Source organism: Mya arenaria, chromosome 2 (genome assembly GCF_026914265.1).
Source record: "Mya arenaria isolate MELC-2E11 chromosome 2, ASM2691426v1".
NCBI classification, from domain to species: Eukaryota; Metazoa; Mollusca; class Bivalvia; order Myida; family Myidae; genus Mya; species Mya arenaria.
The window spans coordinates 48,652,101-48,674,191 of record NC_069123.1 but is presented as its reverse complement, the minus strand read 5'-3'; the positions used below and the strand labels follow the sequence as shown (position 1 = coordinate 48,674,191).

The following is a 22,091-nucleotide window of genomic DNA, read 5'->3' as shown; positions in this document are numbered from 1 at the left end:
TAAATACTGGTAACAAACTAGAAATCTGTCCATAGGCGATAAGTTTGCCCATTCTGCATAAATGTCCATCAAAATTACAGTCATCGAAATTAGACTTTTGAATGAACAACCCCAAATTCTCACAGTATTGCTTGCTTTCACAACTAACAACAATCCCCTAGGCTATACCTCTAGTTTTAAAAAGTGTTGTGAGAAACAAGACCCCTCGTACACATTTTACTCACCCTATTCACATTCACCTAAGTTTAATGACTCTTGATAATATAGTTTTGAGTTTTGAGTGACACAAGTCAAGAAATGCCAATTTTTACTATTTCAACAGCCATAACTCGGGTTTTAATTGGTGTAGAAAGAAACCCCTGGTGTGAAACTGCATCATCTAAACAACATTCCACCAAAGTTTCTTAATTGTAGGTGAAATAGTTTAAAAGTTTCGAGGGACACAAGTTTCATAATACTTATGGATGGACGGACAAGGGCAAATCTATATGCCCCCTATATTTGTTGGGGATAAAGAGTTATGATTCAATCTTAATATTAACTATTCATTTACTAAATAAATGTACTGTGTATATACATTTCAGGTATCAGTGATCCTTATCATTAAAGATATGAAAGAAGGAAGATGTTGACTCTTATTTACTAGTACTAAATAACTGCCTTAATTTCTCAAACACATATTTGGATGTGCTATTGTTTTATTTTAAAGTGGCACTCTTGTTCAAAATCAATACATACACATGTATAACAAACATCAATTTTGACTGATAAACCTTTAACTACTGACTAAATATTGCATTTATGGAAAATATTAATAACTGATAACAAGATTGTAACTGTGTATTAAATAGCAGAAAGTGTAAAAATATTAAATGACTGTTGAATGCTAAAAGATTTACTGTGGTCAACTATAGTCTCGTTAGGTAGAAATAGTGTTTTATGCTCATTTCTTTCAACTTAAACTCGATATCCTTCATAAGAAGCATTGTTTTCGACATTTATTCATCCTTTTATTAACATTAAATATATATATAAATCTCTATAAAAAATGATTGTTCTGAAAATTGTGTGACAGTCAAATTAAAATCTCTATTGCACTATACATTGGCTATTTTTATAAATGAATCCATGTACTCACTTTCCCTCTGATGAAGCCATTGTCCTTCTAGTGGTTCTTGCAGTGTTTGTTTTCGTTGGTATATCTGAAAGGCAATAAGGAATTTTATTCTGATTTGACACTTACCATGAATATAGCATTGTAAATTGTGCATGCCAAGAAGAGACACTTAAGGTATAAGTGCTAGAAAAATTTAGAATTTAGAATTTATGACATAAATAGAACAACATTTTTGTGGTCATTCAATCCTAAGGGTTTTTTCAAAAATATCACAGGAGTATGGCTACCCTCTCAAGCTGCATTGACACTAAATATAATCCAAAGTTTCAAGCAGGACAAATAGCTACACATCACTGAGAATTCCTAGCAATACGATAATTATGTACCCTTCAAGAATTCCTAGCTATACGATAATTATGTACCCTTCAAGAATTCCTAGCAATACGATAATTATGTACCCTTCAAGAATTCCTAGCAATACGATAATTATGTACCCTTCAAGAATTCCTAGCAATACGATAATTATGTACCCTTCAAGAATTCCTAGCAATACGATAATTATGTACCCTTCAAGTTTAAGCCTCTTCATCACACCATCCATTTAATGCTTAATGAAAGTAATCTGAAACTACTAATATTAAACATGTTCTTCTGTTTGTTGATACTGCAACCACATTTTCTTTTTTTGTTGCCAAAGCAACCACATTTTTTGTTTGACCAAAGAAAAACATGGCATGCAATATCTCCTTACTGCCCTCTAACCAAATACTAAGCATCATAAATTTTGCTTGCTTACTTTTTGAGATATCCCAAGATCCAGCTCTTCCGGATGGAAAGCTAAAGAAACTGGTCGAGGCCTAATAATTTAATTATGTCTCTCTTCAAAATGGATGGAGAAATATTTACCTTGACAGCTGAAGTAATCTATAATGGTTCTTTTCCTCTTTAGAGGTTTACTCATTGTCTCCTTAAAATAGAAGTAATATCAAAATCAAAAATAGAAATATGGTAATTGTAAACCTGCCTTACAACAAGAGGCCCATTGCAAACCCTAACCTACAACAACTATACGTAAAACAAGTATATGTGGAAGTTTTTAAAAAAACACCAAATAGAAGTTTACCACATACATGTACAACTTGCAGAACTTGGAGGTCAACCAAACAGATTAAGTCATCACACAGTTTGCTGCTCTGGATCTTTCTTATTCAGACAGTGAAATCACTGGAAGTACCAGAGTTTTGTTAAGCTCATAAAAACAAGCTGCTCTGTGCTGTAATACTTCCTGGTTCCATATGTTATTATTGATTAGAGGGTTCCAGGCAGTTGCAAAACACTCTTCTCATTCTAACTAGGCTTGTATGCCCTTTTGTATGATGCTAAGATGTTTTGGGTTAATTGCATGGTACCTATGGATACCTGAGGGTGTTGCTGGCCTTTCATTGAATGCAGGTCAGAAGATACACTTCTCATAAGGTCTAGTACCGAAAAGACCTACTAACTGTCTTTGACTTATTATACATTTTTTGAGACATATTATCAGTGATTTAATTTGGATTATTTTCATCACCTGTTCCTTCCAAATTTGTATTCTTTCGTCTTTGGGAAAAATATAAAGCCATGCTAAAATAGCAAATATAATACCAAATATACATATTTTTACTTTTTATACATAAATTATGCTGTATAAGAGCTAATCTTAGGCCTAAAAAAAAAAAATGTTTGGTTAGGGTTATATCCTTTTCAAAAATAGGTAGGGTAGGTAGGCTTTTTATTTTTTTTTATTTATTTTTTTTATTAGGCTTTATATAAGAATGTCATTTTCATAATTGGAGAATGGTGTTATCTTCTATATAAGCAATTAAGGTTTTAAACTACATATTGAAAAGCAAAAAAAAAAAAGAATTTTTTTTTTTTTTTTTTTTAGTTTTTCAATTTTTTTTTTCAAACTGACTATAAAAACGTTAGGGTCGGCGCCAATTCCGTAGGTAGGGTCGGGTAACCCGAACCAAATGTTTTTTTTTTCAGGCCTTATGAAGATTTTGCTTTTTTTTAGGAAATTCATTGCTTTTTTATTAATTCACAGAATCTGTATTTAATAAATTGGGAAAATATCATCAAGTTTTTGGAAAAATGAACTAAACTGCACCAAAAAAAACCTGATTATGCAAGGAAAGAATAAACATTTCTGGAAACAATTCTTATTTATGTACTCACTGTACAATTTCATCAATTTTTGAGTATATCATTAAAGTAACACATAAATTATAATAATATATCTTTATTCTTATAACACTTCTTTTCGCTAACGAAATTAAACGTAAAACATTATGTAAAACATTTAAAAACATTATGTAAAATATTTAAGTTAAAACATAACCAGGAATGCAGGGTTAGACACTAATATGTTTCACAAGGTAGTCCATCAGACTACTGGATCTAAAATCCAGGTAGTCCAGCAAAAATTCTGATAGTCCAAAAAAAAATGCAAGCCTGCAACGGATTCCTTCAGTGTTTTGTTAGACTTCTCCATAAAAACATTGTCAGAATAACCCTTTGATTGATCATGTTTCTTATCTGTCTCAATCTTAGAATTTCCACATTCTTCAAAACAATGTTTGGCCTTCAATTTTAAAGCTTTAAAAAGTCTCAAAACCATGCTAAAATACCCCAGAATAAAAATCTTAAAACCATGCTAAAATACCCCATAATCTGTCACTTTCAGGAAAATGGTGCAATAAATCAATTGACACCTCGACCGAGATCGTTGCTAAGTTACGGCACAAATGACAGGCCATCCTACTGGTCAGCACTATTTGATAATTGATATTGGCATCCTAATATTCAGTAGTCTTTGTTAATCTATTAAAACGACATACAACAATGCTTTAAAAATATAATGAAATTAATTCCCAAAATGTTATTAATTAATTGGGAGTTAGATAAGAATTGTTATTGGCCCTAACTTCAATGTATAAAATGTTACGACATTTTGGCATGAAAATTAACGCACACAATTTCTGCCGTCGTCTGCACTTAACTGCCATTTTGAGCAGTATGATTATTTTTTAAGCTGCTCTTCTAAAAGCCAGTTAAAATATTTCACAAGCCATACAAAATGTTCCTTCTGTCTGCTTTATCAAAACACCGACATTTGACAATACTCTAAACGATAAATAAATAACCATGACGTATTTTCAGAAAATCTAAAAATAGTAACAACCATCAAGTTTTTGCTAATATCGTATCTATCATTGTTTCTGACTGAAAATGCAAGGGATCTAGAAATTCTACCTCATTTTGAACCCAAATCTACCTCGCTGACACTGGCAGACTTTCACGTGTCTGATGATTAAAACACACCATACAGTGCAAAATGGTTTTTCCCTTTCTAAATAACGACATTCTACAAACTGGTTTAAATATTGATCGAAAGGCTATACGAACTGCGCGCGAAACTCGCTTAACAGTCCAGGTTGTCCGGAACTGCTCGGCCATCTTCGGCAAACTTTAGAATGAGTATTTACCGGTGATACTCGGCTTTTTAAAAAAATTATTAACATGTTTTACGCAAGTTTAAACGTAATAAGTTTAAACGTAATAAATATTTTATGCTCAATTACCTGATGTCATATTTACTTTTTCTAGTAGTCCGACGGACTATTGACTTAAAATTTCTTGTAGTCCGAGCACAAAACTTGGACTACCAGACTACCGTTAGTGTCGAACCCTGGGAATGGGACCCTATAATTATAATTATTATTATCATTTCAAACTGTGCATTTCTGAACTGTGCCGATTTTGGTACTAAGATTCTTTGACCTGACTCCATTCATCTTGTTGTCTATATGGTTACATGTAGCTTATGTTACCTTATGTTTTATTGAACCAGCCAACGATAAATAACTTTTACTAAATTACTTATAGTAATGTTGTCCGAAATGTCACTATTCCGAAAGCTTATCATCTAGGAACGAAAACAAAAGAGAAAGTTGCACTTCTGAACCTTCTTATTATATATATGTGTGTGTATAAGTTGTTTAAATTTAATGCATCATATTAAGATACAAAAATATTAACCTTTACTTAGAAGTAAACTTTCCACTGCTAGGCGTCTAATTCATTTTTTGTTTTATTTTTGTTGGTGTTGTTGTTGTTGTTGGTCCGGCATATGAGGCATAACGTCCTAAGGTTGAAACGTCCTCTGGGCAAACTGTGGGTTGCAACAATATGATGACAAATATTCGTAAATTCTTCAATCTATCTAACCATACAATTTAAACAACATTTATAGAACAGGCCGATACAAATATTTGGTAGTAAAGCATATGATTAAAACGTTTTCAGACATATATATCAAAATATTGTGCAAAGAAATGTATAACCCATGATTTCTCATCAGTACAGTATATTAAGTATTGATACAATAACATAATGCTATCAATTAAGTTATGAATGCAGTAGTTAAAAACATGGTGTAATATGTACAATATTTATATATTGTTGGATTGAACACACTATATAGCAATAACGTACATCATTATCAAATTTGTCATAATTGTATTAAATGTGTTAACATTATTTTTAGGGCCTGGCTACAGTGCAAAAGAGGGTGGGAAAGGCCAATAATTAAAACGTTTCAAAAGTCTTATTTAGTTTTGAGAAACAAAATTTTAGTGAGTAATGTTTTTGGGTAATAATTATTTAAGGCGTTGAATTTTTTATCTCTAGGTCGCTTATACGGCAAACAAACAGTTTTCACGCTCATGTGTATCGTTCCCGATCAGTAGACACTGTAACGTGCGACGTCTAAGAAACACCAACAGAGAAAAGCATGCTCGACCCTGAAGGGGTCCAGTGGTCTTTAAATACACTAAATTCTCTATTCACACAGAGCCCGGGCTTTACCAACCAAATTAACATACGTACTATGAACGTACTTCCGTTTATAACGGAATGCTATTATGAACGCACATCCGCCGCCTGCAGCGGACCGTTACACTACGAACGCACATCCGCAACCTACAGCGGACCGTTACAATACTTTGACAGTGACTCTCCTAGCTTGGCCTATTTCTGTGTGGTCATTTGGATCTTGAGGTATCACGGGGGCTCGTTGAAGAGGCCGATATCAGAACCGTAGGGATTGGACGTGGCTTCATCGTCATTTGCCGTGGACCACGACGATAACGATAGTTTCCACGGTTTGACGTTTACTGTTGTCATTCTCGAGCGGGGACCTCTCGATCTTTACGCTTGGCTGATCTTTCGACTTCATGCTTCGTGGTCAGCATGAGATCCAATGCGAGAGCTGTGAGTAATGAAAACACCGCACGTGCATTTCAGGATAATTGGGAGTATTTTATATGTTATATACAGATGATTTTGAGTCGTTCCCATACACCACGTTTCTAGAATTTTTATTATGGTAAGGATAATTCTATTATATAAAGCATACATATGAAAATATAAACTATGCAAAACTGATATGGTTGAATCTGATATTCACAGTGTGCTTACTATACTTTGTCTACAATACAATATTTCCAGTTCACGCAATGCCTTGAACTGTGTTAGGGTAAACGTTATAATATCTGGCTGAATGCATACCAGAAATTTCTGAACATAATTTTAGCACTTAGCCCACTAAGACGAAATAAAGAGTCGGGATAAAACAGTAAGTGTATGATTTAAACTGCTTCAAATAAAATATAATGCCGGTAACTGGAACGTCAGTGGTTCAACTCCCCGTATTGGAACGGGAAGCGGGGAGCCGGGGGGGGGGGGCGTCTTTGGACAAGCTGTCCGAACCAACAACGACGGATGTATAAGGTATTTTACTTAGTTCGTTATTGCAAAAATAAATAAAATAAACTTAACATTCAGGATTTCTATGCATGCTTTTTATTAAATATGAGAAAATAATTGCCTCTCGTTTATGTGCTAAATGTGTGTACAAAACAAAATGCTTCACGCTGTTACAGTCGGTATTATTCAAATATTAATCCATTGCATATTCATTTGTTAATTAAAATGAGTACTAAATGCAATGTTCACTCAAAAGTGGGGACGTTCTTGGGGCGGTTTTGACAAGTTCCTGGGGACGTTTTAACTTAAGGACTTTTTAACAGTTAATCATATGAAACCACTACCGTACTATTTTACATATTTAAAACGAATATGAATTGAAAATTATATTTAAATTATCCATTTTATATATCGACATGAATGTTTGAGAGAAAACTTTTGAAATAAAATGTCTAAATTACTTGACGGAACTACTGATAACAGCACTTGTCAAAAAACTATAGTTTATATTACGGTGTAGGTTTTTCACAATTTTACTTCCTTTTCCTGTGTTGGTCCAAGATACAGACATGGTAAACAAATACCTCTTGGAAATATCCGTCAATTTAATTATGTTTGAAAGTCCCATCGATGCTTATATAATTGGATAAAATGTCTACGCATATCAATCTATCACATATTCTTGCAATCATACTAAATGGGTTTGAGCTTATATGAAAAATATGCATCCGAATCCAGTGTTTATAAACGATTGTCGAGTCAAAAGTACTTTGTGGAAAGTTACTTTTTTAGGTTTATTTAACAATAAGAACGCGTAGTCGTTACCTTGTAAATGTGAAGAATGGAAACAGAATATTAACAGAGTACGCATTTTGTTCCGTTTGTTATTTGCGGAGTCTTCAACGCCAATAATACATTTTTATGTTTTGAACGGTTCTTTCAAGTATATATCGCCTATCAATGTGTTTTTTTGACTAAATGACTAATGTCAATTGAACTTTGAGGGTTTGAAATAAAAGGTATTAAGTTGTCAAATAGCTGAACACTGCATTGTCATCAGATCCTGGTGAGGATTCTAACCTAGCTACAATAATGAGCGATCAGGGATACTTTTTTATTATTTTGACATTTCATGTGTATCCCTGTAACGCTACAACTATTTCGTGACCCAGAGTATATTTATGTGAAAATAACGACTCTTGACGACAAATCCAACCCAGTTAAGATCACTGTCAGGTACATTTCGATCAATTATATCATTATTATTCAACATCAATGCATATTATTACAGTATATCATTTCGCCCGTTGTAAAATGGTAGAGAGTTGTAGCGTTACAGGGATACATAAATGTCAAAATAATAAAAAAAGTATCCCTGATCGCTCATTATTGTAGCTAACATCATGAGTAACAGTTCAAGCATACACTTGGTTTCCTTGCACAATCAACATTCAGAAAGCCTTTCTTTTTATTAAACCTGTTTATTAATATCAGTGAAGGCGAGTCCTATTAATAGCAAAATAAGTGAATCAGACCGATTTAGTATGGGGGAGGGGGTCATGAATTGAGTAAAAATTTGGACAAATCTTAAAATTGCCACTACATTATTGCTTTGTCATTCATTTTTAACTGAGGAAAGTAAAAGAAAATAATTTAACATTACCTGCATTGTAATCTGACATTGATTTTCAAACCTAACATCTTTAAACAAATTTATCTAAAATGATACAAAATCAGTAAACAATTCTTTTTTTCAGAGTGAAGGAACGGCCACTCTGCGAACTCGCAAGTTCATGACCAATCGTCTGCTCTGCCGGAGGCAGATGGTGAGCTTTAAAATTAAATTACTGATGTACTTTGTAAAAGTTCTATTTAGTTTCAATATTGCATGTTTAGCTTTGTTTTGATAATGCAATGTGTGTGACTACACCATGACGAAGGACATGGAGATATTTAGAACTTTTGAAAAACCAGAAAACATTTTTGAATGCAAAAAATATAGTTGCATAAATTTAGATTGACACCTGATCGAGACATTTGCTTAATAAGATAATGGTAAATGAGACTATGAGTGATTTATGTCAGGTCATATCTAAGCCTAAGTTGAAACACTGCTGTCATGCAATTGGCAAATTAACATCTAAAGTAATGATTTGGGACATTTTGCAGATTGTAGATGTGCTGCATCCCGGCAAGGCCACTCTAGCGAAGACTGAAGTTCGCGAGAAGTTGGCTCGCATGTACAAGACCACACCTGATGTAATCTTCTGCTTCGGATTTCACACACAGTTTGGGGGTGGCAAGACTACGGGCTTTGCCCTCATCTACGACAGTCTCGACTTTGCCAAGAAATTTGAACCAAAACACAGACTTTCAAGGGTATGAAGTGGTTATTTTAATATGCAGTGAGTTGTACAAAAAACTGTTTGAATTGTTATGTCACTTTGGAGGCTTATCATTCTTTATGAAGAAGGATAAAAAGCTGCTGCCGTTGAACTATTTCATTTAACTATTTTAAGGGACTCACTTATGGTCTGTAAAATGCACTTTTTAGCTCGACTATTCGAAGAATAAGGAGAGCTATTTTACTCGCCTTAGTCTGTTTACACAAATCTTCGCAGGCATCATTCTAATCTAATTTTACAGTGATCCATGCATGTTTTGCCAAGAACTTTCCAATCCTAGAGGCCATAAAAAAAGTTCTTGTTTCTGGTTACAGGCCTCAAAATCCTAAGGGTCGGTAGGAAGGGATTTTTTTTTCTTTTTCTTTTTTTAATAAACCTTTTGATCGGAATTTTGAATGTATTGTCTGCAATTGGAATAGCGGGGAAATACCTTTCGTTACTAAAAATAGCAACATCCTGTACTGGCTACCGAAATATGTTACAAAGACTGGCGATATATTTCAATGTTATCGAAGTTGTACTGGTAAGGGTTGAGTTAAAAGGATGCATGTATTATTTGTTATGTAATCTTATGCATCCTTGTCAAAATCCAATATGCGACGACATTTTTCTTGCTTTTATTTTCAGTTTCATTTTCACCTTAGGATTCTTTTGGAAGTAAACAAAAACATTCAGCGTTCCAATTACCAATATCCCTTTATTGTTCTTTAATAAAAATGGCAGAGCAATCCACATGTTATGCAATAGAACTTAACTTTAGATAGTACAGGATTTACGTCAAATAGTTCTTCTTTCACTTTCATTAAAATTAACAGGAAGCTAACGTAAAAGCACCTGTTTACAGCGCTTTTTGGACCATGTTCATGTGCAGGAGAGCTAGACGAAAATTGTTTATTTTTTTTACGCATTTACAAAGTTCCAAGATTTATTTTTTTAGCTAATAGGTAAAATTGAATTAAATTTCATCTCAATTGTTGATACTGAAACGTTGTTGTTCGAAGTTAGCTAGAACTGCCGAAGGTATCCATTTACATAATGGTGGAGTTATTCACGACATAGATTTGACTGCTGTTAATGGACAGGGTTGTTCACTTGTCACTTCGGGCGTTAATTGCTATTGACATGTGTTTACTTTAAAGAAAGTTTAATTGAATAAACAAACATTCAGCACATGGTTTGCGGCCCCATTGATCTTCAGTTTCAGGACTAACGACTCTTGCACTGAACTCTAGGTTCAAAGGTGACACTTAATTGCGAACTTAGGGTCATTGACGATATCTCACAAGAGGTAGGTTCCATTGAAAGCCCTGTTTAAATATCGTTGTTGGATAGCACTTTTTTTCGTATTCAGTACCGTTTTCCCGGGACTCTGTTCTATCAAAATTGATTTTGGGGAGAGAAAAAAGTACAGTCGGTCGGGTGATCAGAAACAAGAACTTCTTTTTTTTTGCCTAAACTGAAAAGCGGCGGAATAGTCGAGCACGCTGTCTCTCTGAAAGCATTTGTCATTGATGCATTTACAAAACTTTGTTGATATATGTTTGGAACAGTCGATGAATTGTTGCTATATGCCACCTGTGCATGATCTTGACTCTGATCACACTGTATTACGTTGGGTTCTATAAACATTTCCAACCCTTAAAAATCGCACTGACAGGATTAGTTATTTGCTCGATTTCTTTTTGATTTGCAAAAGAAGTGTCAAGTGTTGTATATCATTGCAAAGGTTACGGATGAAGCTTATCAAAAATGTACAGTATGTTTAGATTCCGGCGGTTTTGTAAAAGTAAAAAGAGATCAAAATTTACTTGACTGATTTTGGGCTCATCTGTAGTGCTAATCCTTTCTTTAATGATAGTATTAGTGCCCTGGTCTTTGTCCGAAATTGTGTTTTTGTCAGTAATTGGTCATGTAATGACTTTAGTTTATCATTTAAGACCAAATGCTGAGTCAAATTCCTGCATGCTGATGCAAATTAATATCTAGTTTTACAACCACTCAATCCATTGTTTAACTTTATAAATGAAATTCACCACTATAATTGGCGAAAGTCACTGTTCATGTATTAATTATTAAAGCATTAATTATGAAGACCCTTGACTGTGGTGTCCATAATTTTTTATGTACAATCAAAGAAACTAGCTTGTTCTGTGTTATGCCCCTGGCCCCCTTTTCTCGATACTTCTTAAGCTTAACAGGCTTAAGTAGCTTATTTCAATTAGCTAAAATAAAACATGTACTTACATTGAACTTTTATGAAAGGAAAATGGTTTATTGTGATAATCATCAATTTAATTCTTATATAAAGTATATAAGTTCTTAAAGAAGTTAATTTAACGCAAATTATTGAAAAACAAAAATAACGAGCGTAGCTTAATCCAGTTATAAGCGACTTCAGAAGTTTCGAGAAATTGGGCCCGTGTCTGAACTGTGTAAGAAAATAATTCTAGGGTTGTATTGTAGTATTGTGGTGTCTGTATTTCAGCATGGCCTGTACGAGAAAGTTGCCCGGCCTGGACGTAAACAGAGGAAAGAAAAGAAGAACAGAACGCTGAAGGTCAGAGGGACGGCAAAGGCAAAGATTGGAGCTGGTAAAAAGGTGAGAAAGATTAACCATCGTTCTGCAAAGTGGAAAAGGGTTATTAACTTATTATCATGCTGATACTTAAGGCAACTGACAACATAATAATGAAGAGAATTATGTTGACTGTGTAGCATGTCAGGGAGGGATTATATTGCATTGTGACAGTGGTCATAAGCACAACCTGCAAGCCCTGCACTGGTAAAAAGCTGTCTGGGCTTGGTTTCATTCTGAGTTTTATACAGTTGGGTTTGTTCAAAAATGTTATGCCAAGCAGTAGTATATGAATTTGGGCTTGTTCATCCAAAAGACTAATTTTTATGTCTTTTTTATCAAATCTTTACTGAACGTGAAGTAATATTTTTTCGCGTATTAATGAATTAAATGAAAGATTCAAACTTCAAACAAATATTTTAATAATAAACAATTATGATTGAAAAAGGAAATCAACCTTGGATTTTGCTCATTTTTCACCTGTTATTACCCTTGAGCTGTCGGTTCTCTAAATTTTTTACATCTTACACGTGCCCTGAATTTCTCTTGTTAGAAGTTTTTATATTCAATGGTACAAATTTTATAAGCCAGCCAGATATGATTTCAATCTGAGTTGTGGCCCTTAAACTCTTAATGTTGACAAAATTAACCTTGTTTATTTAATCACCAATTGTGAGCATTTTTTCAAGCTTATTTTGTCACTGATAGTTCTGATTGCAGTATATTGATTCAGAAGTCTTGCTGTTAATTGTGCTTCATGTTGAACTTTAGATACAATGAATTTATTTCACTGTGGAAACAGAAGATCTTATATTGATTTTTTTGGTTCTATCATGATAATGTTTGTTGGAACAATAATTGTATTTATACTCTTTTTTTTCTTTTTCAGAAATAAGTCTGCAGCTGGGTTTTCTTGGCTTGTCTTGTACATACCATACTATTAAAGAGAAAAACTGGAATTTGGTTTAACTTTTGTTTTTTTGCTCCAGTATAAAATAGATATATTCATGGAAAATGTTTAGCATTGGTATTCTCATATAAAACAGTGTCAGATGTAGAGAAAGGAAAATAAGAAACAAGTGCTATATTCTAGTACTGTTACTATCTTTAGTACTATCGACTGGCCAAAGGTGGTGTCCGTGCGCCCATCAACCCAATAAAACAGCTTTGATTGTATCTGAATCAATCTTGTTTAGTACCAGTAGTCCGATATCAAGAAGGCTGGGCTCCAATCCAAAACCACCCAGATCCCCCTGTATGCCTGTATTTTGGCCCTTGAAATTCCAAATTTTAAGGAGACAACTTCTTGTAGAGTTTAGTATTATTGGTGTTTTTCTCGATATGAAACATGATGACATGCTCCAAACTGAAAATGTCCAAATAGCAAGAGAGCCAACATTGTACAGAGAGATGTGTATTATTCAGAAGGGCATATCTAAATTGCACCTTCATAATGGAATGCTGCCTGAAAGCATGTACAGTATAGTTGGTTGTTTCTCTGCTGTAACTTTGTCATGCACAGAAATTTTAAAATAAAAATGATAAGTCACATGGAATACGAACAACCTTACCTCAAAGTTCAAGGTCACACATGGAGTTAAATTCTTATTGAATGCTGCATATATGTTCATAGAATATTTTTACCCTGTCCAGGCTGTAACTTGGTCATGTCGAGGGATTTTAAAATAAATAGGCACTTCAGTTTGGTATATAAAGAAAATGTGTGCCATGCACGACTCGACCGTAGAGTTCAAGGTCAACCTTAGAGTTAAATCATTATGGATTGCTGCATATATACACCAGGGTATTGTTGGTTATGCCTGTGCCGTAACTGTCGTGTGGAGGAATTATAAGTGACTTTATACAGCTGATAATGTCCTGGTTGTAACTTAGCAATGCACATTAAGATGACTTGCTGCGTGCAAGATGCACCATCCTACCTCAAGAGTTCAAGTTCAGACTTGCCATTGAATCAGTAATGAAAGCTGGAGAGACTGGCATCCCTACAGGTGTATCATTATGGAATGCAGTCTGTATGCATATTCAACATAGTGGGCTTTGTCATGCACAAAATGATGTTAAAATGAATTGGCATATATGTGTTCGGTAAATACAGTCTGCGATTCATGCAACACCTGGCCTCTTCCTGGAAGTTCAAGGTCACACTTTAATCAGTATGAAATGCTGCATATATACACATCGAGTATCGTCTGTCGGTGTGGCTAGGCTGTAACTTTGTCATGAAACGATTGATTTTATAATTTCTTGGCTCGTGTGTTTTGTACATACATATTAATGACGTGTTGTGTGCAAGACCCACTCAACATGGTTATTATAATGGAATGCTGCATATATGCACTAACAATATACTTGGTCGTGTCCTTCCTGAAACCTTGCCATGCACACCCAAGTACAGTTATGATCGCTCTTTCCGAATGAAGGAATACTAGTAATTGCAAAATCCAAATAACTGGACGGCTCTTCAAGGATCTTCGTAACTTACTTTATGTGTCGTAAATGTTGACACCCCAGTTAGCTTCAAATCAGGACAGCCATCAAACGAGACTGTAAAAATCCCGTTTCGCTTCGGCATCTGGGTGCTCCATCCCCTTTGAACCCTATTTTGGGTTTAACACTTTAAAGGGGACAGAGCATGGGCCTCATGGCCTCTTGTTTTAATATTCATCCAAACATTATTAACATTTGATTCAGGAGGGTTTGTATTGTTTAGGAGCCCATACATTTAACATTTTTTAAATGCTAGGCTGTTAAGTGTAAAAATGAGTTAAGTCAGTTATTGAGTAGATAAAAAAACACGAGCATGCTTGTGGAACCAGGACATGGAACAAGGTGGCCTTTGATTTGAGGTCAAGCTCATAACGACTTTTAATGCTTCTGATCAAGAACTCGAAATGAGACTGACCCTAAATTCCTCAAATTTCACGAAAAGGATTGTTGTTAACATATAGAGGTAGAGGATCACAAAGATCTAGGTCATAGTGATCAAATACTCTAGAACATCAAAGTCGACCATAATAAGTAGTTGAGTATCATTATGGATTGCTGCATATATACACCAGGGTATTGTTGGTTATGCCTGTGCCGTAACTGTCGTGTGGAGGAATTATAAGTGACTTTATACAGCTGATAATGTCCTGGTTGTAACTTAGCAATGCACATTAAGATGACTTGCTGCGTGCAAGATGCACCATCCTACCTCAAGAGTTCAAGTTCAGACTTGCCATTGAATCAGTAATGAAAGCTGGAGAGACTGGCATCCCTACAGGTGTATCATTATGGAATGCAGTCTGTATGCATATTCAACATAGTGGGCTTTGTCATGCACAAAATGATGTTAAAATGAATTGGCATATATGTGTTCGGTAAATACAGTCTGCGATTCATGCAACACCTGGCCTCTTCCTGGAAGTTCAAGGTCACACTTTTATCAGTATGAAATGCTGCATATATACACATCGAGTATCGTCTGTCGGTGTGGCTAGGCTGTAACTTTGTCATGAAACGATTGATTTTATAATTTCTTGGCTCGTGTGTTTTGTACATACATATTAATGACGTGTTGTGTGCAAGACCCACTCAACATGGTTATTATAATGGAATGCTGCATATATGCACTAACAATATACTTGGTCGTGTCCTTCCTGAAACCTTGCCATGCACACCCAAGTACAGTTATGATCGCTCTTTCCGAATGAAGGAATACTAGTAATTGCAAAATCCAAATAACTGGACGGCTCTTCAAGGATCTTCGTAACTTACTTTATGTGTCGTAAATGTTGACACCCCAGTTAGCTTCAAATCAGGACAGCCATCAAACGAGACTGTAAAAATCCCGTTTCGCTTCGGCATCTGGGTGCTCCATCCCCTTTGAACCCTATTTTGGGTTTAACACTTTAAAGGGGACAGAGCATGGGCCTCATGGCCTCTTGTTTTAATATTCATCCAAACATTATTAACATTTGATTCAGGAGGGTTTGTATTGTTTAGGAGCCCATACATTTAACATTTTTTAAATGCTAGGCTGTTAAGTGTAAAAATGAGTTAAGTCAGTTATTGAGTAGATAAAAAAACACGAGCATGCTTGTGGAACCAGGACATGGAACAAGGTGGCCTTTGATTTGAGGTCAAGCTCATAACGACTTTTAATGCTTCTGATCAAGAACTCGAAATGAGACTGACCCTAAAATCCTCAAATTTCACGAAAAGGATTGTTGTTAACATATAGAGGTAGAGGATCACAAAGATCTAGGTCATAGTGATCAAATACTCTAGAACATCAAAGTCGACCATAATAAGTAGTTGAGTATCATTATGGATTGCTGCATATATACACCAGGGTATTGTTGGTTATGCCTGTGCCGTAACTGTCGTGTGGAGGAATTATAAGTGACTTTATACAGCTGATAATGTCCTGGTTGTAACTTAGCAATGCACATTAAGATGACTTGCTGCGTGCAAGATGCACCATCCTACCTCAAGAGTTCAAGTTCAGACTTGCCATTGAATCAGTAATGAAAGCTGGAGAGACTGGCATCCCTACAGGTGTATCATTATGGAATGCAGTCTGTATGCATATTCAACATAGTGGGCTTTGTCATGCACAAAATGATGTTAAAATGAATTGGCATATATGTGTTCGGTAAATACAGTCTGCGATTCATGCAACACCTGGCCTCTTCCTGGAAGTTCAAGGTCACACTTTTATCAGTATGAAATGCTGCATATATACACATCGAGTATCGTCTGTCGGTGTGGCTAGGCTGTAACTTTGTCATGAAACGATTGATTTTATAATTTCTTGGCTCGTGTGTTTTGTACATACATATTAATGACGTGTTGTGTGCAAGACCCACTCAACATGGTTATTATAATGGAATGCTGCATATATGCACTAACAATATACTTGGTCGTGTCCTTCCTGAAACCTTGCCATGCACACCCAAGTACAGTTATGATCGCTCTTTCCGAATGAAGGAATACTAGTAATTGCAAAATCCAAATAACTGGACGGCTCTTCAAGGATCTTCGTAACTTACTTTATGTGTCGTAAATGTTGACACCCCAGTTAGCTTCAAATCAGGACAGCCATCAAACGAGACTGTAAAAATCCCGTTTCGCTTCGGCATCTGGGTGCTCCATCCCCTTTGAACCCTATTTTGGGTTTAACACTTTAAAGGGGACAGAGCATGGGCCTCATGGCCTCTTGTTTTAATATTCATCCAAACATTATTAACATTTGATTCAGGAGGGTTTGTATTGTTTAGGAGCCCATACATTTAACATTTTTTAAATGCTAGGCTGTTAAGTGTAAAAATGAGTTAAGTCAGTTATTGAGTAGATAAAAAAACACGAGCATGCTTGTGGAACCAGGACATGGAACAAGGTGGCCTTTGATTTGAGGTCAAGCTCATAACGACTTTTAATGCTTCTGATCAAGAACTCGAAATGAGACTGACCCTAAATTCCTCAAATTTCACGAAAAGGATTGTTGTTAACATATAGAGGTAGAGGATCACAAAGATCTAGGTCATAGTGATCAAATACTCTAGAACATCAAAGTCGACCATAATAAGTAGTTGAGTAAACTTGATCTAAAAGTTATAAGGTCAGGGTCACTCACATTTAGCAAAACAATGATTTCCGATCGATAGCCCGAATTGTCTGAGTTTCACAAAAAGATAGTCCTCGACAATACTGGCGATTTTAGACGTATATGGGCAAGGTCACAGTAACCTAGGTAGTGAATGGTTTCTGATATAAAACCCACTGACCATATGTTTCTAGAAGATTGTTCATGATCAATTAGTACCGGTAACTACCAATATGTAAGGGTCTTCAAACTTCGCAAAAATGTTCATGACAAGTCCAGTATATGACCGTTTAAGTGTGGTGTTAACCCAGAAGTTATGATTGAGCGATTGCAACATCGGATTTTGTTTTTGTCAAAAAAATGCTGGACATTTGCACTAGATGTAGTCTGAAGATCTTTAGCACGTTGAAATGACTTTGAAAACCTCGGATAATTTACTTCGTAAAGAAGTGGGGTTTTCAGAATTGGCATTTCGCTGTCATAAGTTAACCTTGGTGGTCAAAATATCGCTATTAAACGGTCACTATCGCACAATTTATTTTACCTACAACTAACCATTGACATCCTTTGAAATTTGTCAGAACTGCTATTTCAGATATATGAATTTAACACAACATATTGACATATTTATTTTACCATTTTATTGCCCATTTATATTTGTACAGCCAAGTTTCCACAGTTAATTTGTAACAAGAGGGGAAAAGATGAGTAACTCCGAAATGGTTGAAAATGTCTGGCAGATGTAGGATTTGCTCCCATTTTCCAATTATTCTCTGTCGGTCTTGCCTGCGATGTATTGTGCAAGAACGATTTAAAGTAAGTTGATGAGACTACGCCAATGGGTTGACTGCCCTTGACCGGTAGAGTGCACTGTATATTTTGGGAAGTCAGTAAGTATAAGGTCACACCTGATGGTTTTAATATTTTTGTCGAAGGAAAATGACAAGAAGGTTGCCATTAACCCCCACATGTCATTGCATGGTGTGTGCTATTATTTTCATACACTTCTCAGAATGAGCTTGTGTAGTAGGTGGGTCGTCTGTCCAGGGTCCAGAACAAGGTCTTACTGTCAAATCTAAGGGGAAATTTATTAACAAAAATAACGGCTGCTTTTATATCTTCCGATGTTTATGAAACTTTCTTGATGAAGTCTCGGCCAAGGACTTATATGTCATCATACCATGTGTAAATTATGAAATCTTAACAAAAGTTACGCAATAAATGCTGCTGTTTTCATGTGAACACGGAGTTTCCTGGTCAGAAATATTGTATTGATGAACTCTTGGTTAGTTTTAAACCTATGTCATCTGGATCAAAAGGTAAGGCACAAGGTCAAATATTAGAAAACCTCAATTCGTGCAGAAGCAACTGTATATTTCCTGTATACACATGAAACTTGGTCAGAATTGTTGTTTAAGGATTTTTGTATCTTTGTTGAATATAACATATACTGAAGAAACGTAGGAACAGCGCCTCCCCCGCCGGCAGACGGCACTCCGGTTACATCAGCTCTTGCAAAGTACGGTTTCTATCGTCCGATGAGTTGCTTACAAAAGCAAGTGCGTATAGCTTTTATGGCGATCAGGGATTGTCAATATGCCAACCAGCGACGTTCTCCGCCTACTGGCATCACAAGCATATAGCCTCGACCAACACGATGATAATATTGTTAGAATGCATAATGCCTGTGACAATATGATAACGATTTTGATGAAAATACGAAGTGTTTAAAGAGCAGGAGAGAACATAATGTATTTGGCGTGAAATAATTAAAACAGGCTAATAAAGCGTGTTCGATGGACTCGCTCAAGTTTTGGTACCAACTCATTTTATTCCCGTCATCTGAAAACACTTTAGTTATAGTTTTAATATACTCATTGAAACCGAAATTGCAGAAAAGATACAATAAAGGTATAAAATAATCATGGTTGTAGTGGGAAGCGAACTAACGCCGGGACAGACTAAACATAGAAAACAGATACCATATAATTTATTTTCATTTGCCAACAAGGGTTAGTACATAAGCTCCCGAGTAGTTTAACCTTAATTAACTATATTGGTAGCATCACGTGATAATGTCAATCAACCAGTTTAACACTCCTTATGATTTGCCACACTTATTAATTTGGTAATAAATATACATGTAGTTCCTTTAAACGTGCATTTGAAGAAAAGAAAAACACTATCATAGTCCCTTCAACAGGCGGGTAAAGGTATTCCGAATCTGCAACGGTTTAAGTGAGGTTTTGGGGTCTGCTATGCAAGATGGCGGCGAAACAATGACACAATAGGATTTTCGGAATAGAATGTGTATTTTATTTCGCCTGGTGAGTATTATAAAGTATACGCTTCTAAAATATCATGACGCGCATTCGGCTCTACAATTACCATGCCTCACTCGGTTTTTTTATTTCATGCTTCTAGGTTACGGAATAAAAAAGTTATCGAAGGAAAACCTTCGACAAGTCTTTTGTCTACAAATGTGGGAAGCCAGAATTTGATACTTTTAAGCTCCAAAAACACATTTTATGCAATGATTTCTACGTTAACATTATTTAAATGTGGTAATTTAATTTCCTGCCAATTCCTTTGCTGTACAAGAGCCTCCATGGTCAATTTGTTTTGGTTTAACCACCTAAATGTTTGCTGATAACAGTTCAACCACCTTTTGGCATCTGAACTGAAAGACATTTGACGACCTTTTATAACTGAAAACAAATGAAACTTGTGACAAACGTTCCATGATATCATACTACCACGTGTTAAATACTTACTATAAAACAATATATTTCAAAGCGATTTATTTGTCTATTGTTTTCTGTCAATATGAATAGAATGTGTATTTCGATTTAAGTTACTATTAAATAGTGTAAGGTGACCATTGTAAATCACTGTTGCCCTTTATAGAACGTTTCAAATGAAGACATTCAAGTCGCATTCGTATGAAGTACCACAGGCACCTGTATTGACGACGAGTTCCACTGTTTTCTCAGATTTTACCCGTTTCATTGTAAAACTGGTAACCATAAACTCATAAAGTGCCGGGAAAAAATGCTTTTACGTCATTTAGTTTCGTTTCGCGGAAAACGTCATTTAGAGCGGGTTTCCTATTAAATACCATTTAAAAAAAGTTAAATAACAAGCATGAAATAAAACAATATATGTTTGTTTCAGTGTAAGATTGCAACATATATCACCTCGTGAACACCAAAAGCCACTCGTGAAATATAACCTTTGCTCCTCATATATATTGCATATCTTAAACTGAAACCAACAACTATCATCTATGCAGCAGCGTTGTATCACGGACCTACAATGGTTTAGGTCCGTGGTTGTATGTAGGTTACTATAGTGTCTTTTACATTAGTGAGGAAAAGGATCGATTGTGCTGCTGCGTCGTCTATAACCAGATACTCAACATCAATGGGGTTATCATTTTCTGGCTATTGTACCATTCTATAATTGAGTATGGTAGAATATATATATAGATGGTCACGTGTGCTTAAGTAATATCTCTTTTAGACAGTGGCTCATACCAGTCCGTATTATATGGTTTAGGTATTGGATTGGATTGGATCCTCTTTCGCCATGGCGCTGACGTTTGTCCTGTATGGTACGAAATGCCGTTCAAAGAGCCATTGCCTGTGAATGTGTTGATATGAAACGCGAGACTCCATAGAACGATGATGAAAACGCGAAATCACGAAACTACGATAACGAAAACGCGACAGTATGATGATGAAAACGCTACAGTACGATAACGAAAACGCGATAATACGACAGCACGATGATGATACTGCAATATGTCATTGTGTTTTCACCATCTTAATATCGCGTTTTCACCATCGTAATGTCGTGTTTTCGCCATCGTAATGTCGCGTTTTCACCATCGTGATGTCGTGTTTTCACCATCGTTATGTCGCGTTTTCACCATCGTTATATCGTGATATCGTGTTTTCGTTAACATAGTATCGTACTGTCCCGTTATCATCAACGGATGTCGCGATCACAGGCGATCACAGGCGATTGTCATTACGACATTTCCGTAGTGTGGTCCGTATACAGATTGTGAAGCGTTATGAAAGATGTATCATTCTTCTATACCTTAAATGGGCAACTTTGGCATCCATCACAGCTTAACAAATCTTCAATGTTAAATCTGTCGGCTACATTGTTTGTACAAGTATTAAAGCTAACATTCAACTTAACATTTTAAAGAATACTATAAACTCTTTCTTTTCTTAAATATGTGAGTACTTCAGCACTTTCAACTACCCATTGAAATGCATTTAAACCCTTACATGAAATAAGACAAAAAGTTCAAGGACAAAAAGTTCAAGTTCAAAAAGCCCCACCCCCCTTATGTCGTCCAAGTCTACTTTAAATGTAAATTTAGGCGTAAAATTTGCACCCAAAATGCACCATTTCGGACTATGTATTGATAAATTTTCTTGGGCAAGGGGGGGGGGGACAAAAGACAAAAGAGGTCAATCTTACCATAGCAATTGATGTAGCATAAAACATTTATGATTTACTGTATTCTTGACGACAGAAAATCTCGAAAGGCTATTAAGG

At 35.5% G+C, this 22,091-nt stretch overlaps 2 protein-coding genes across 3 annotated transcripts in view; one reads left to right on the top strand and one right to left on the bottom strand.

Moving 5' to 3' along the window:
- LOC128212059 (poly(ADP-ribose) glycohydrolase-like) overlaps window positions 1-5,315 on the bottom strand; it is a 33,005-nt gene extending 27,690 nt beyond the window's left edge. For both annotated transcript variants that reach the window (XM_052917312.1, XM_052917306.1), the window contains exons 1-3: window positions 5,198-5,315; window positions 2,024-2,084; window positions 1,139-1,202 (exon numbers count right to left, since the gene is read on the bottom strand). In XM_052917312.1, the coding sequence (XP_052773272.1) occupies window positions 1,139-1,202; window positions 2,024-2,078 (119 nt within the window). In that variant the 5' untranslated portion in view covers window positions 2,079-2,084; window positions 5,198-5,315. The remainder of the gene's footprint in view (window positions 1-1,138; window positions 1,203-2,023; window positions 2,085-5,197) is intronic.
- A 2,097-nt stretch (window positions 5,316-7,412) lies between these two features.
- LOC128245420 (40S ribosomal protein S24-like) lies at window positions 7,413-12,864 on the top strand. Its single transcript, XM_052963559.1, has 5 exons — window positions 7,413-7,497; window positions 8,683-8,751; window positions 9,095-9,304; window positions 11,816-11,929; window positions 12,795-12,864. The coding sequence occupies exons 1-5, from the start codon at window positions 7,495-7,497 to the stop codon at window positions 12,798-12,800; spliced, it is 402 nt and encodes a 133-aa protein (XP_052819519.1). The 5' UTR covers window positions 7,413-7,494; the 3' UTR covers window positions 12,801-12,864.
- Window positions 12,865-22,091: the final 9,227 nt, after the last annotated feature.